The sequence below is a fragment of the Xenopus tropicalis genome, chromosome 2 (genome assembly GCF_000004195.4).
Source record: "Xenopus tropicalis strain Nigerian chromosome 2, UCB_Xtro_10.0, whole genome shotgun sequence".
NCBI classification, from domain to species: Eukaryota; Metazoa; Chordata; class Amphibia; order Anura; family Pipidae; genus Xenopus; species Xenopus tropicalis.
Window position 1 is genome coordinate 74,053,508 of NC_030678.2, and position 15,653 is coordinate 74,069,160.

Here is a 15,653-nt window from a genome sequence, read left to right on the forward strand (position 1 = left end):
ACAATAGTGGGAACATGTGAGGCTAAGTTTAAGCAAGCCTACATTAACATGATTTGAGGATATATTTAAAGTAATCCATATAATACAGGCAATGGGACATTAAGATAGATGTCTTTATATTTGTCAACATCTTTTGTCATAGTCATTCAGACTATAATCCCCACATGTAATAAAAGGCGCTAAGTTTGCCCAGGAGCAGTAACCTATAAAAAACCAATAAGATATTGGCTTTGAAACAGGTGACCAGTAAATGGTGCCTGCTTTTTAGTGCTTGGTGCATTTATAGTAATATTCCTTTATAGGGTTTAGTTCGCCTTTATATGTCTGTTCCTTTCAGTTAGTTTCAGCTTGTGAATACTGTTCCTTTTTGCCAATGCTGTTTGTAGCTGACACGTAGGGGCCCATTCATTAAAGCACAATTGTCTATGATTAAGAATTGGTATTTGTTCTAACTTATAGAACATTACGTAAAATCCACAATAATTTCGTTAAAATTTCACATCTTTTTCGCGGTACATTCGTTATTCCACGAAAAAGTCGTACTTTTCGCAACAACTACGAAAATTTCGTTATTCATTCAAGCTTTGGTATCGTGACTATCTTTTCACCAGGTTGGGTCTGTAAAGTGCCATTGAGTCCTATGGAAGGCTTCCAACATCATACATTTTGTTTTAAAGCCAGAAAGGTTTTCGCGCTGTATACGATCGTTTGAATAAGAACATTTTGTGACTTTCGGATCGCATCAGAAATTATCGTGGTTCCTCCGAATTTTTTCCAATCATGCTTTTTAGTAGCGAAAATTCAGTATCCTTAAACATATGTGAGTGGGAATAATTGGTTTCCGTTTCTGCAAGGAGAAAAAAACATATAAATAAATATTAAATCTTAGGCACATCACAATAGGCATGTAAATTAACCCTCCCACACTCTTTGAAAGATGAAAAGCTTCCCCCGAAACAGGTGGCAAAATGTCATCATACGAAACCAAATTGGAAAATATTAGCAGATTGTGCCTTCGATTTCTATAAAAAGTGATTGTTTAGGTAAAAATACCTTGTAATAGCACTCGGACATATATCTTATTAAAACAAAATACATTAGCTAGCTGATTGAACAATTCCCCCAACAATGCAAATTTTACAGGCCTCCTGGTATCCAAATGAACCCTATCCCTCCCAAAGCAACAAATTTATCTTATGATAAAAACTGTTGGTGACATCCTTTCATCCTCCTAATTTAAACTAAAAGGACAAAGCTGCTAACATTACTTAGTGCCATGTGTAACAGTCCAGTAGCTTGTCTCAACTAAAAACCAGATAAGCAAGACCTCTCTTTCTGCTTCCCCCAAAGGACAATTTACATACTTATTGACCTATTCCCATTGCTGTTATACCCTGTTAGATGCATCCCACATGGTAGGCACTACAGACCTCCTCTCCTAGTCAACCAAGTGCAGAATAGAATCCTCCATAGGCAATCTATGAAGGAAACCGGAACTCCTACGTTCCATGAAGAGATCCATCTGTAGGCAAGAAAGGGCATCTGCTATGCCATTTTGTCCTGGCACATGCAGATCCCCAACATTCACCTTAAATTTAAAACACCTTGAGACCAGACATCTTCACAAATTTATAAATACTGTATATTGAGCTAGCAGAGATATTATAGACTGCTAAAACTACTGCAATGTTGTCTAACTGATCAACTTTTTTTATTGACTAAATACTTCCCCCAATCCTTTGCCACTATAAAAATCTTAAAGGAGAAGAAACCGCATTTGGGCATTTTACTGCCAATAGATTAGCCACACTAGTGCAAGCTAGAATGCTATATTTATTCTGTAGAAAGCTTTACCATACCTGAGTAAACAGCTCTAAAAGCTCCCTCTGTTTGTGAAAGATAGCAGCTGCCATTTTAGCTTGGTCTCAGCAGCTTCTGTGCCGCAGCTCTAGCTGCTGGTAGCTCAGATTACACCGAGCTGGGAGGGGGAGCAGGAGAAGGGAGGGGGGGAGAGAGAGGAAGGAACAAACTGAGCAGACTCCTGCCATGCCCTGAAGAATTTTTCTGAGAGAAGGAAGTCTGACACGTGTACACAAAAGAAAATAAATCCTGTGTTTCTTTTGATAGCATTTCTGTGAGTGTTAAATGCTGTATTTACATTTACCTTTCTGATAAAGCTTACTTCGTTTTTACCTTTCCTTCTCCTTTAAGGCACGCTAGATTTTTTGCCATTCCCTGGCCAACTACCTACACACCATTGGCCCTGGAAAAAGGCTCCAAACCCTACTGCCCCAGAAGCTTCCATAAACAAATCCGACTTGGAGTAAATTGGGTATCTGTCACATAGAGCACCCATTAAAGGAGAAGGAAAGTCATTTTGGCATTTTACTGCCCAAAGATTCGCCACATTAATGCCACCTAGAACACTATATTTATTCTGCAGAAACCATTACCATACCTGAGTAAAGAGCCCTAGAAGCTTCCTCCATTTGGTTAAGACAGCAGCTGCCATTTTAAGTAGCTAACTGCTTGCAGCTCTAGCTGTTGAAGCTCAGATTACACATTTCTAAGGGTGGGGGAGTGAGTTTTATGAATTCTTATGACGGGGTGAGCAGCTTTTCTGTAAGTGCTTATGGTTGTATTTACAAACACCTTTCTGATAAAACTTTCTTAGATTTTACCTTTCCTTCTCCTTTTAGTTTGCCAGTCTCTCAGATCAGCCTTAAGTGATACTGACACCAAAAAATTTATTTTAAAAATATGAACCTACTTCCAAACCTACCTATAGGTCATGTTGACTGTTTTTTCCTAAAAGTCCTGTTTCTCTACATAAATCTTACTGAAGATCCTGAAGCCGACAGTCTGATAACCCGATCTGTCAAAAGGGCTACGTCATAAACTGGGAGGATTCAGCTTGCCGTTTGCTTCAAAGAGCTCCCCCTCCCTCCCTCACATAGCATCTTGAACTAGATAGCAGGCAGGCTTGATCTTTCCATTGCCTGCCTGCTTCAAAGGGCTGCCCCCACCTCTTTGCACAAAGAATTAAAATAGCAGGCCTGCTTCTAAGGGCTCTCCCCCCCCCCCATTACACATAGACAACGGAGCTGAGCTTGTCACACACCGGCAGAAAGCAGAAGGGGCGTTGCAGGTTTGTGATTGGGCATTTTTATTCACTTGGGAGGCATTTAAATTAAAACCCGGAAGAGGGGAACAAACATGGCTGCTCCGTGGGTCTGTAATTCGTGCTACCATAATTATGAAGCGAAAAAAACTTTGCAGATTTAGTTTATAATGAATTTAAAGCTGATACAAATTAAAACACAACAGCAGGTGTAAAAACAAATGTTTAATTGACTGTCAGTATCACTTTATGTTGTCCATTTTTCAATCCCTGCTGTTGCCAGTGCTAGCCTCCTACTGAAAACCCTACCCATGGACATGCAAACAAAATTAAACTCACCCAACAGGATATAGCCTGGCAAATCCAGTAAGTCTTCAGTTCTTTTCTATGGGTAACCTAAATTGCATAGTTACATAGGGTTGAAAAAAGACCAGTGTCCATCAAGTTCAACCCATCCAAGTAAACCCAGCACACCTAACCCACACCTACCAATCTATACACTCACATACATAAACTATAAATGCAACCACTAGTACTAACTGTAGATATTAGTATCACAATAGCCTTGGATATTCTGATTGTTCAAGAACTCATCTAGGCCCCTCTTAAAGGCATTAACAGAATCTGCCATTACCACATCACTAGGAAGGGCATTCCACAACCTCACTGCCCTCACCGTGAAAAACCACCTACGCTGCTTCAAATGGAAGCTCCGTTCCTCTAATCTAAAGGGGTGACCTCTGGTGCGTTGATTGTTTTTATGGGAAAAAAGAACATCCCCCATCTGCCTATAATCCCCTCTAATGTACTTGTACAGAGTAATCATGTCCCCTCGCATGCGCCTCTTTTCCAGAGAAAACAACCTCAACCTCGACAGTCTCACCTCATAGTTTAACCCTTCCATCCCCTTTACCAGTTTAGTTGCACGTCTCTGCACTCTCTCCAGCTCATTAATATCCTTCTTAAGGACTGGAGCCCAAAACTGCACTCCATACTCAAGGTGAGGCCTTACCAGGGACCTATAAAGGGGCAAAATTATGTTCTCATCCCTTGAGTCAATGCCCTTTTTTATACAAGACAGCACTTTATTTGCTTTAGTAGCCACAGAATGACACTGCCTGGAATTAGACAATTTGTTATCAACAAAAACCCCTAGATCCTTCTCCATTAAGGAAACCCCCAACACACTACCATTCAGTAGATAGTTCGCGTTTATATTATTCCTACCAAAATGCATAACTTTGCACTTATCAACATTGAACCTCATTTTCCAGTTTGCTGCCCAGTTTTCCAATGTTGTCAAATCGCTCTGCAAAGCGGCAAGCATCCTGCATGGAACTTATAGTTTTGCACAATTTTGTGTCATCAGCAAAAATAGAAACAGTACTCTCTATGCCCTCCTCCAGGTCATTAATAAACAAGTTAAAAAGCAAAGGACCAAGGACTGACCCCTGCGGTACTCCACTAACCACACTGGTCCAATTAGAAAATGTTCCATTTACCACCACTCTTTGTACTCTATCCTTCAGCCAGTTCTCTATCCAATTACAAATATTATGTTCTAGGCCAATATTCCTTAATTTGATCATTAACCTTCTGTGAGGTACTGTATCAAACCAGCATAACCAGAAATGTTAACGTTTAAAAAAATATGGTGCAGTCCATAAGCAAACACCTAGTAATGTACACCTGCCTCAGATTTACAGATTCACTGGCAAAAGACCATGTCTCAAAGAGCCTGGACCATATATCTGTACCAACCTAAGAGAGTAATAAGAAACCCTTGCCAAATCCTCACTGATGTCTTAATTTACCTACAGTGGTGTGAAAAACTATTTGCCCCCTTCCTGATTTCTTATTCTTTTGCATGTTTGTCACACTTAAATGTTTCTGCTCATCAAAAACCGTTAACTATTAGTCAAAGATAACATAATTGAACACAAAATGCAGTTTTTAAATGAAGGTTTACGTTATTAAGGGAGAAAAAAAACTCCAAATCTACATGGCCCTGTGTGAAAAAGTGATTGCCCCCCTTGTTAAAAAATAACTTAACTGTGGTTTATCAATTTCAATTTTCAATTTCAATATCAATTTCTGTAGTCACCCCAAGGCCTGATTACTGCCACACCTGTTTCAATCAAGAAATCACTTAAATAGGAGCTACCTGACACAGAGAAGTAGCCCAAAAGCACCTCAAAAGCTAGACATCATGCCAAGATCCAAAGAAATTCAGGAACAAATGAGAACAAAAGTAATTGAGATCTATCAGTCTGGTAAAGGTTATAAAGCCATTTCTAAAGCTTTGGGACTCCAGCGAACCACAGTGAGAGCCATTATCCACAAATGGCAAAAACATGGAACAGTGGTGAACCTTCCCAGGAGTGGCCGGCCGACCAAAATTACCCCAAGAGCGCAGAGACAACTCATCCGAGAGGCCACAAAAGACCCCAGGACAACATCTAAAGAACTGCAGGCCTCACTTGCCTCAATTAAGGTCAGTGTTCACGACTCCACCATAAGAAAGAGACTGGGCAAAAACAGCCTGCATGGCAGATTTCCAAGGCACAAACCACTTTTAAGCAAAAAGAACATTAAGGCTCGTCTCAATTTTGCTAAAAAACATCTCAATGATTGCCAAGACTTTTGGGAAAATATCTTGTGGACCGACGAGACAAAAGTTGAATTTTTTGGAAGGTGCGTGTCCCGTTACATCTGGCGTAAAAGTAACACAGCATTTCAGAAAAAGAACATCATACCAACAGTAAAATATGGTGGCGGTAGTGTGATGGTCTGGGGTTGTTTTGCTGCTTCAGGACCTGGAAGGCTTGCTGTGATAGATGGAACCATGAATTCTACTGTCTACCAAAAAATCCTGAAGGAGAATGTCCGGCCATCTGTTCGTCAACTCAAGCTGAAGCGATCTTGGGTGCTGCAGCAGGACAATGACCCAAAACACACCAGCAAATCCACCTCTGAATGGCTGAAGAAAAACAAAATGAAGACTTTGGAGTGGCCTAGTCAAAGTCCTGACCTGAATCCTATTGAGATGTTGTGGCATGACCTTAAAAAGGCGGTTCATGCTAGAAAACCCTCAAATAAAGCTGAATTACAACAATTCTGCAAAGATGAGTGGGCCAAAATTCCTCCAGAGCGCTGTAAAAGACTTGTTGCAAGTTATCGCAAAGGCTTGATTGCAGTTATTGCTGCTAAGGGTGGCCCAACCAGTTATTAGGTTCAGGGGGCAATTACTTTTTCACACAGGGCCATGTAGGTTTGGATTTTTTTTCTCCCTAAATAATAAAAACCCTCATTTAAAAACTGCATTTTGTGTTTACTTGTGTTATCTTTGACTAATAGTTAAATGTGTTTAATGATCAGAAACATTTTGTGTGACAAACATGCAAAAGAATAAGAAATCAGGAAGGGGGCAAATAGTTTTTCACACCACTGTAAGAGCCCTTCGAAGTGGACAAGTGATGCATTAGGTAAAGCTTTTTCATCTCTTTTTTGTGCACCACCATCAAAGGAGACAAACTAACAATTAACAATGGGAGAATGTGAAAAGGGGCACAACATCCTACCCAACTGTAGTTCCTTCTAAAGCTTTCCCTATACCACTCAGGGTAATCTTGAGCTGACCATAAATTTCTGCTCCCCCCTTCCTTTTTGAAATGGGATATGAAAGTCAAACAAAAAGCCTTCCTGAATCAATATGGTTGTCTCCCTGTTACGGTATTTTTCCAACCAGGCCCTCATCTCATTTAGTATGACTGGGGTCCTCCTTTATCCCAGAGGCCCCAGCTAAGAGGGTGGTTAGATACCCCACATTTCAAGCACTCATACCTAAACTTACATGCTGCCCCCCACTTACACTGTCATTAAACTGCCAGCAGACTTTTTGTGTGCCCCAGCTGAACTAGCAGCTTCCTAGCTGCTGGTGTGAACCTGAAAGGAATCCTGGCTAGCAGGACCCACACCAGACATAGCTGAGCATTTTTGCTCCATCATTATGCGCATCCAAAAAACTGAAGTCCCTGTGATCCCATGGCAGAGATTGCCCAACTGACATCCTTTGCCTAAACTGCTTACTGTTTTATAACCAAGAAGTCTATATGCTTCTGAAAAAAAACAAACAACCGAAAGCAATTCTCCCACTGTTTCTTCCCAGTCACACTGTCCATTAAAGAAAAGGCTTGAAGACAATTTCAAAATGTCCCTTTATCCTTACTCTGCTTGTTTGTCTCCTCAGTAGCTGCTCCACTAAACACTGAGCTCTGCCCCAACTGGCTGCCTCAAACCCTTGCTTATCCCTGACCCTGTCCCCATCAAGTTAACAGCTCCTCCAAACCTACCTAAAATCTTGGTCCCACTGATCCACCACCACACCTGCATTTTGCTTGTTATGGACTCACCTGCCACCATAGGTTTGTCTGATATTAAATTCCTATTCTTGAGATGTGGTGTTTTTGCTTCATGCAAATTAATAGCAAATTAGTGAATTCTGGACAAAATCCTGATCAGTATTAAGTACTAAGTAAATAAGGCACACCCACACAAATTCTAAGAAAAGTATAAAATACACCTTTATTTATATATACAGTGCATCTATTAGAAATTTAAAATCATTTAAAAAAATCCCAGGTTCCCATCATCTATTCAGTGACTGCCAAACTGGTAAACAGAGTTATTAGTATTAATAATGCCAAAGTATATGTTATATTCATATAGCGACCTACACACTTAGTGGAAAATTTATTAAGACACGAATGCTCAGAGCGTATTTTCGACGATTTTTTCATGCTTGAGCGACTTTTTCGTACACCGGCACAACTTTTTCGTACGCTTGCTCGAAAAATTCGGAACATTTCGTGACTTTAGGATCGCCAATACGATATTATCGTGACTAATACGATTTTTTCGTAAGCATTTTCGTGATATTTGCGATCTTAAGAAATTATTGTATCGAATCCAAATTTTCAACCATGCAGCAGGAATTATAGCGGCTGATGACACACAAGGAGATTAGTTGCCCATTGATTAATCTCCGCTAGTGGTGGCGACTAATCTCTTCTGAATGCTTTCTTGCCAGCAAATATGTAAATCGCAGTAGAAACACATATGTGTTGCTTTGCAGGGTAACTTCATACAAGTCAAACAATCATCTAATGCAAAATCTGTTTAGCCAATAATATACTAATCTATATTAAACATTCCATTTAAAACAGCCCATCAATATCATATACTTTCCATATTTCCATTAAAGTAATACATAATAATAAAAAAGTATGTTGATTTGTAGTTCCCACATTTTTATCTGTGGTGTTGACTATGCATGCTGGGATTTACAGTTCCCAATTTTTCTCTATGGGGTTTCCAGTGCATCTGGGAGTTGTAGTTTCCAATTTGTATATGCATTGTTGCCTGTGCACGCTGAGTATGTAGTTCCCAGTTTTTATCCGAGTTACATTCTCGCCGGTGGGATGGCGTTTCAGGGAGATTTGTCGCGGGCGACTAATATCCCCGTGTGCCACATCCCTAACTGTGCAAGCTGGCATTTGTAGTTCAAATTTTATTCGCGTTTAAATGACGCACAAGGTACGGGGCGGGAGGGGGCGCCCACTCTCCACCAATACAATGATGTGTTAACGAACGGAGCCGCAGATCTGTGTTCCAAAGCCTTATTAGTGAACCACAGACTAGCAGTTTTGTGTTTACAACATTTTATCAACAATTACGGTAATTCCTTTGGTTTCCCTTTTAAACAATATTGCGGAGAGAATTGTCCACTCCAGTTAACATTTATGAATCCTACTGCTTGTCTCTTGTGTATATGCTGTGGCTTTGTGCTTGGGTAGATCTGCAGGCTGCGCGGGAGGTTGGGATTGAAGGCACTGCAGGGACGAGGTCAGTCCTGTCCCATTAGGAGTAGTCAGTAAAAGAGCCCTACCACATACCTACCATCCTCACTAGTCAAAAACCAAATACCAACGTCCCATGCAAAACGGAAGTTACGCAGAGGAAGTAAGGGTAATTGGCTGGGAAAGCGTAGCGGCTGTGGCTCTAAACTAAATAAATCAGCTCCCTTAGTGAATTACCTGCTCATCGTGTAACTGACAAGACTGGGAGCGGGACAGTTAGTACAGTCAAAGCTCCTCATATCAGAAATTGAGTCCAGAAGTATAATGGTGGCACCCCTGTCTATGAGCAGCTACTGCTCACATTCCCACAGGACTGGTTCCCCTCTGTCCGCGGCCCTTCTCTTACGACTCTGACCACTCCCTTGTTGTTTACATACTAGGGAAGTACTGGAGCAGTGCCTCCTGCTCTGTGGGCTGCTGTCCAGAGAAGGACTCAGACGTTCAGGGGGATGGGATCCTATAGTGTGAATCGCACCTCCTGTAGGGAGAGGGGGATGGGCTACTGCTGAATCCACTTCTCTCTCTGCTGCTTCCTGTGCTGAAATCCGAGCCAGAAGCGCCTGTAATTCCGCATAGAAAAAAAACAAAACTCTTTCCTTTCTTATTACTTGTTTTCTTTCTTCGCAAAATGGATTCCCTTCCTGTCACTGTGTGATTCACAATCCCACACTAGTTCCATCCCCTTTACTACGTCTAAAAATCTCTCTAGACTCCCTCTTTAACCCCTCTGTGGCCTGATTGTCCCACCCTGTCATAACCCGTTCCTTTCAACTCATTCTCTAACTGCTCTGCCCACGTTTTACAGCTAAAGGCCCGCCTGCTCTATTGGCTCCGCCCAACCCCTGGCCTCAGTGTCCGGTAGTTACAGAGTCTGTGTACATTCTTCGTGGGTCCGGATAGGAAGCGGCCGAACGGGGCCTTCCACACTACTCAGTACATGAACCCCAGCACAGTCCGGGGATGGATTGCACCGTGCTCTCATCCATCCATTCTTTCTGCAAGCAGTCATGATGCTCCTGACAAGGAAGCCTGAGGGCCCCATAGCAGCAGGTACAGTGTGCTGAGCTTGTGCATTTGATAACGCTGCGATCTGTGTTCAACCACCATGTTCCTTATACTTACATTTTGTACCATACGCAACTCACTGTCCTCTTCAGATCAGCCTATATAAGTGTTTAGGTGTTAAAGAGTTTGGCTATGTATGTCTTATTTTTGTGCTCTTTACTGTCAGTCTGTCAGGCATGATGAAATGAAGTTGTGAGGTCACATTAAATGTCACAGTGCACCAATATAATATATATAATATGTGTTTGTGTGTAATGTGAGAAGGAGAAAATCAGCATGTCTGTGTGTTGGAATGGTAAATATCCAGAGCTGAAGTGCCCTGCTGATAAAAGGACTGAAATACACCACAGTGTCAAAACTGACAATACATAGGGCAATTAGGCAGCTCCTAAAGCATTAGTCTTCAAAATAATTGATTTAATACCTTGCTAGGAGGTGTTTGATTGGTGTTCTTAATATTCTAACATATTTGTCGTTGGTGCTTCCTTTAATATCCTTGGGGTGAAACAACTGGTTTGACTATTTAATATTTTTTTTTAGATGTGTTTTAATTCATAGGATGGTATCCCTATAGCACACATATCTATATCGTTTCCTGGAATTATTGATTGCTATTGCAATATGTTGGATGTTAGTCAAAACCAGTGACCTTAAATAAGGACTCTTCGTGTCTAGTTGATTTTATAGATATTCAGTGTGGATATTTTATTGTGCCTATACTGCTTTGTGTTACTGTTAATAGATCGCAATGCTCACTCTACCATGTGGGTTACAGAATTGTCATGGCTTTTATGCACGCTACCAACTGACTGGCTCCACCACCTGATGTTTAAAGGGATTTAATAAAAATACAGTAAAGCTGCTAATCTTTTGTTTTATGGTGGATTACAGTAATCCTGTTATGTTCATAAAGGTCCATGTTTATCATTAACCCACTTAACTATAAGAGCAGAGCGACACATGCTTGAATCAGTATCACAGTGCAAAATTATTTAATTGATTTTGCATTGCTGCCTTTGATGCTTTAGGGCCTTGCTGCCGTTAGGGATTATCAAAATTGGTCAGTGATGAGAGATTTGATGGGAAGGAACAATTTAATTAATGTTGGTTGGTACAAAATCAGTTTTCTGTGTGTTGTGGAATGGCTCATGAGCATGTGTCATTATTGTCAATAAGAAGCAGGTCTAAACTGCCTATGATATCACCAGAATATGTCAAGTCTGCTTGATATTTATTTAGATTTAAGTTTTGGGAGATGAATCCTTATTCAGTCCAATCTAAATCCAAAAGATGAATCTTATTCAATCCAAGATAACATTTCTTACCTCCTGGCAACATTGTTATTTAACACTCTTCTCCTAATCCGGTTCCTATTTATAGTTATCTACTAGGCTATATCTAACAAAATTTAAGAATTAATGCTCACACTCGTCAATTTTGCCTACTTTCTTTTTACTCTTGATGAGTGCTCCTTTTATGTCTGGGTCCATATTCACTGTGTATCTTAAATCCTACAAAGAAAAGGCAATAACTATAATCTCCACTAAGGAAGGTATTAAGGCTGTAAGACTTTATACCAGGGGTCCTCAAACTACGGCCTGCAGGCCGAATACACCCCCCCCATGGTCATTTACCCTCACCCCTGGCTACTACCTGTCTGCCTCAGCGTGGTCCTTGTCCCCAGCGCTCCACGCCACACCGGCTGACCCTAAAGACATGCCGAGGGCCATGCTGAGGCAGACAGGTAGTAGCCAGGGGTGAGGACCTGTGGGGGTGGAGGCAAAGTTTGAGGTCTAACTATAGTCCGGTCCCCCAACAGTCTGAGGGACCATGACCTGGCCCCCTGTTTAAAAAGTTTGAGGACCTCTGCTTTATACCATCCAAAACTTACCAATGCACTCTATCTGCTTCACTTCCTGCTATTTGACCAACTAGTGAAACAGCAGAAAGGAGGCCATATCATGTCCCTTCATATGGCCCACAGACAAATTTTTTGTTGTAAAAGTTTAGGCAGTGTATGACTGCCCTTTTGGAATTGTTCTTTATTGTCATTTCTATCAAGAGCGACAGTCAGCGACCGCTTTCCATAGGATGTCGCCTATTCCAGCCCGGTGTAAGCGATTACAATCACTGGGGATGCCTAACATTTTGGCACACCCCCCCGTGATTGTACCTTTCCTTCTTCTTTAATCTGCCATTGTTATTTTTTAATATTCCAGCCCCCCAAAGGTGGCATATTGGATAATCAGCCTACCACATGGATTAAGTTGAACAGCAGTGGCTTGTTGCAATTGAGAGATGAAGCTTACTGGCCTAAGGCACTGTGCTGACACACTGAACTCAGAAGTGGAAAAGCCTGCTATGATTCCTGTTTTGTTTATAGCTATTTGCTAGAACATATTCTACTCAAATCTGGGTACAGTGCAGTGCAAACCTAGTAATTCTATATTATTATCAGATATTGCTTGATTTGTCTGCTCTCCAGATCCGCAAACTACTTGCATAAACACTGAATTTATGGTGCACTTTCTTGGTGCAAATAATTATGAGACTGCTTGTAAGTAAATGCAGAAGGTAAGGATAAAATAGTGAGCATGGAATTTTCAGAATTACGCTTGTACCCACATTCCTGACAAGTCTTGCTGCAGTCACAGTTGTAAGCATATATGCTACATTCAGCTCCAATTGTAAAATATATGGATATTAGAAGTCACTAAGGCTTTTATACAGTTCATGTAACTAAAATGTGGTTTAGAATATACTCATATTCTTTTCTACATTACAGTGAGGAGTACATTATCATAATAATACGTTTCTGTTAGTCACATGATGCATATGACATTATTGGCTGCTATTAAAATGAATACATTTTACAGGTCTTTCATGTCTATTTTGTTATTGTTAATAGATTGTTAATAAGAGCCAGAATCTGTCTCTCTCCATTGTTGATTTGTGGTTTCCATTAAAACAAATTACAGGCTGCACGGCTGAGTTCTTTTGCTTGTCCGTTGGTGAAAAATCCTGCACAAGACACTTTTCTCCTCTGTGGTAGAGCTTGGACAGAAGTTGCCAGTTGATTTAAAGGGGTTGTTCATCTTTGAGTTATTGAAACTTATTTCAATTTTTGGTCAGAAGATCTTGAGTTTCGGGTTTCAGCAGCTATCTGGTTGCTAGGGTCCAAATAACCTTAGCTACCAGGGAGTGGTTTGAATGAGCGACTAAAATAAATAGTAGAGGACATTAATAGAAAAATAAGTAATAAAAAGTAACAATAAAATTGTAGCCTCAAAAAGCAATAGTTTTTTTGGCTGCTGGGGTTAGAAGAGGGCAAATAATTCAAAAACTATTTAAAATAAATAATGACAACCAACTGAAAAGTTGCTTAGAACTGGGCATTCTATAACATACTAAACGTTAACTATAATAATTAATTTTTGCTTAGTTTCCCTTTAAAGGAGACGTTTCCTATAAAAATTATGAATGTACCAGTGAATTATACTCCTCTAGATATAGAAGGATTGTGCTTAAAAAAGTTGTGTTTCAGACACAATTCCACAAAAACCCCACTAGCCCCACCCATCTGTTCCACTTCCTGCTGGCTGAATTCTCTGGATGAGCTGGGGAGCTGGCGGCCCTCCGTACACTGCACTGTAGGATAGGAACCAATCAGCAGTTAGGCTGACCTAATAGGGGAACTGAAGCCTGTCTTTGCTTGTGTGAGTGCAGGGCTGTGATTGGCTCTCCCCCTCCTACTGTGCTTCTGGCAGGGACCGTTAGGACACGCCCACTCTTCATTTCACACTGGATGGAGAAGTGATACGATCTATAGGGAGCTCCAATAAAAGGGACATTTTTACAGAGAGGATTAATTTTTAGCCCAAAGGGAAACCAGCACCGTATATTATTCATAATTGCCTACAAAATTAGGGTTTTTCCCATTCATCCAATATGTCTCCTTTAAGCATTGCTGCTTTGATGCTGCTATATTACAAATAGTAATATTCAAACTTTGCTGAAATTTGCACAGATCTCCAGGTATAGGACCTATTACTGGAATGTTTGTAATAGGTCCATAGGACCCCTGGCTAAGGGGTCTTTTTGTAAATCTCCATAAAGCCAATAAGAAGTAAAAGAAGAACAAAATTGTTCAATGGGGGATGGCCTTCCCATTATTCTGAGCTTTTTGGATAATTAGTTTACGCATAAGGGATCCCATACCTGTATAATGAAGTACCCCAGTGGTTTAACTAGACTCTTGTTGCTCTGTTTGTGTTTTCTTTTGTAGCTAAGTGATTGCTTTGCCTTGAATATTAAAGGAGAAGGAAAGGCTAAGTCACTTGGGGGTGCCAAAATGTTAGGCACCCCCAAGTGACTTACAAGACCTACCTTGTACCCCGGGCTGGTGCCCCCGTACGGAGAGAACAGCACCAGCCCAGGGTAGCTGCCGGCGCTTCCTGCTTCCTCCTCGCTTGCGCGCGCGCGCAGTAGAGTGAAAAGCCGAACTTAAACATTAAAGTCGGCTTTTCACTCTACTGCGCATGCGCCGGCCCACGGATTTCGGCAGCAGCGCGCAAAGGAAGGAGGAAGCGGTGTCTACAGGTGCCCCGGGCTGGTGCTGTTCTCTCCGTACGGGGGCACCAGCCCGGGGTACAAGGTAGGCGTTCTAAGTCACTTGGGGGTGCCTAACATTTTGGCACCCCCAAGTGACTTAGCCTTTCCTTCTCCTTTAAGAGCGAAGACACTAGGGATGCACCGAATCCAGGAATCCATGCTCCTGGCCGAACCGAATCCTAAAAATCACGTGACAAAAAGTCACGTAAACATGGAAGTTGAAAATTGAACCCTTCCATACCACCCTTCCATACCCTAATTAGTATATGCTAATGAAGATTTAACCCTTCTGTAGCCTAATTAACATATGCTAATTAGGGTTTGGTTGGATATTCGCCCGAATCCTTTACGAAGGATTCGGGGGTTCAGCCGAATCCAAAGAAGTGGATTCTGTGAATCCCTAGAAGACATGCGGAGCTACTTGTAGCAGCTACTTATCAAGGTTACAAAAACAAGACAATGCTGATAATTACAGATAATTGTCTGTGTGTTTAACAGAGGCAATTCACAGTATTGTCTATGGCAGGGTATTTTCTGTTGTTTTGTAGCCATGACAAGTAGCTTCTATTAAGTAGCTCTCTATGTCTTCACCCTGAAGCAGCACAACATTACAGCTGATGTAATCTGTTTGTAGTTGTGCAGATAGAGATGACAACAATTTTTTTCGAGTAGCCATTGTTTAGGAAAGAATTATGCCCTACATAAACTAACTATCCTCCAACTTTCTGCCCCTCTCCTGTTTATATGTCAAGAGGCATAATAATAGATAACAGTCCATGTGGCTTGGGTTAAAATTTTCTTTCTTAACAAATACTCTTTGAAAGCTCAAACTTTATAGTCCTCTTTAATTTACACACTTGTTTCACTTCCCTTTGGACATTTCCCATTGTTCCATTATATTCATGTAAACATTTATTGTACATCCTTCACACATGAGC

The 15,653-nt window shown here is 41.0% G+C and overlaps 1 protein-coding gene across 4 annotated transcripts in view; it reads left to right on the top strand.

The window, feature by feature from the left end:
• The first annotated feature begins 7,687 nt into the window (after positions 1–7,687).
• dyrk3 (dual specificity tyrosine-(Y)-phosphorylation regulated kinase 3) overlaps positions 7,688–15,653 on the top strand; it is a 28,889-nt gene continuing 20,923 nt past the window's right edge. The window contains exons 1-2 of one of the 4 annotated variants that reach the window (XM_031895902.1): positions 7,688–8,857; positions 9,845–10,089. In XM_031895902.1, the coding sequence (XP_031751762.1) occupies positions 10,047–10,089 (43 nt within the window). In that variant the 5' untranslated portion in view covers positions 7,688–8,857; positions 9,845–10,046. 4 annotated transcript variants of the gene reach the window in all.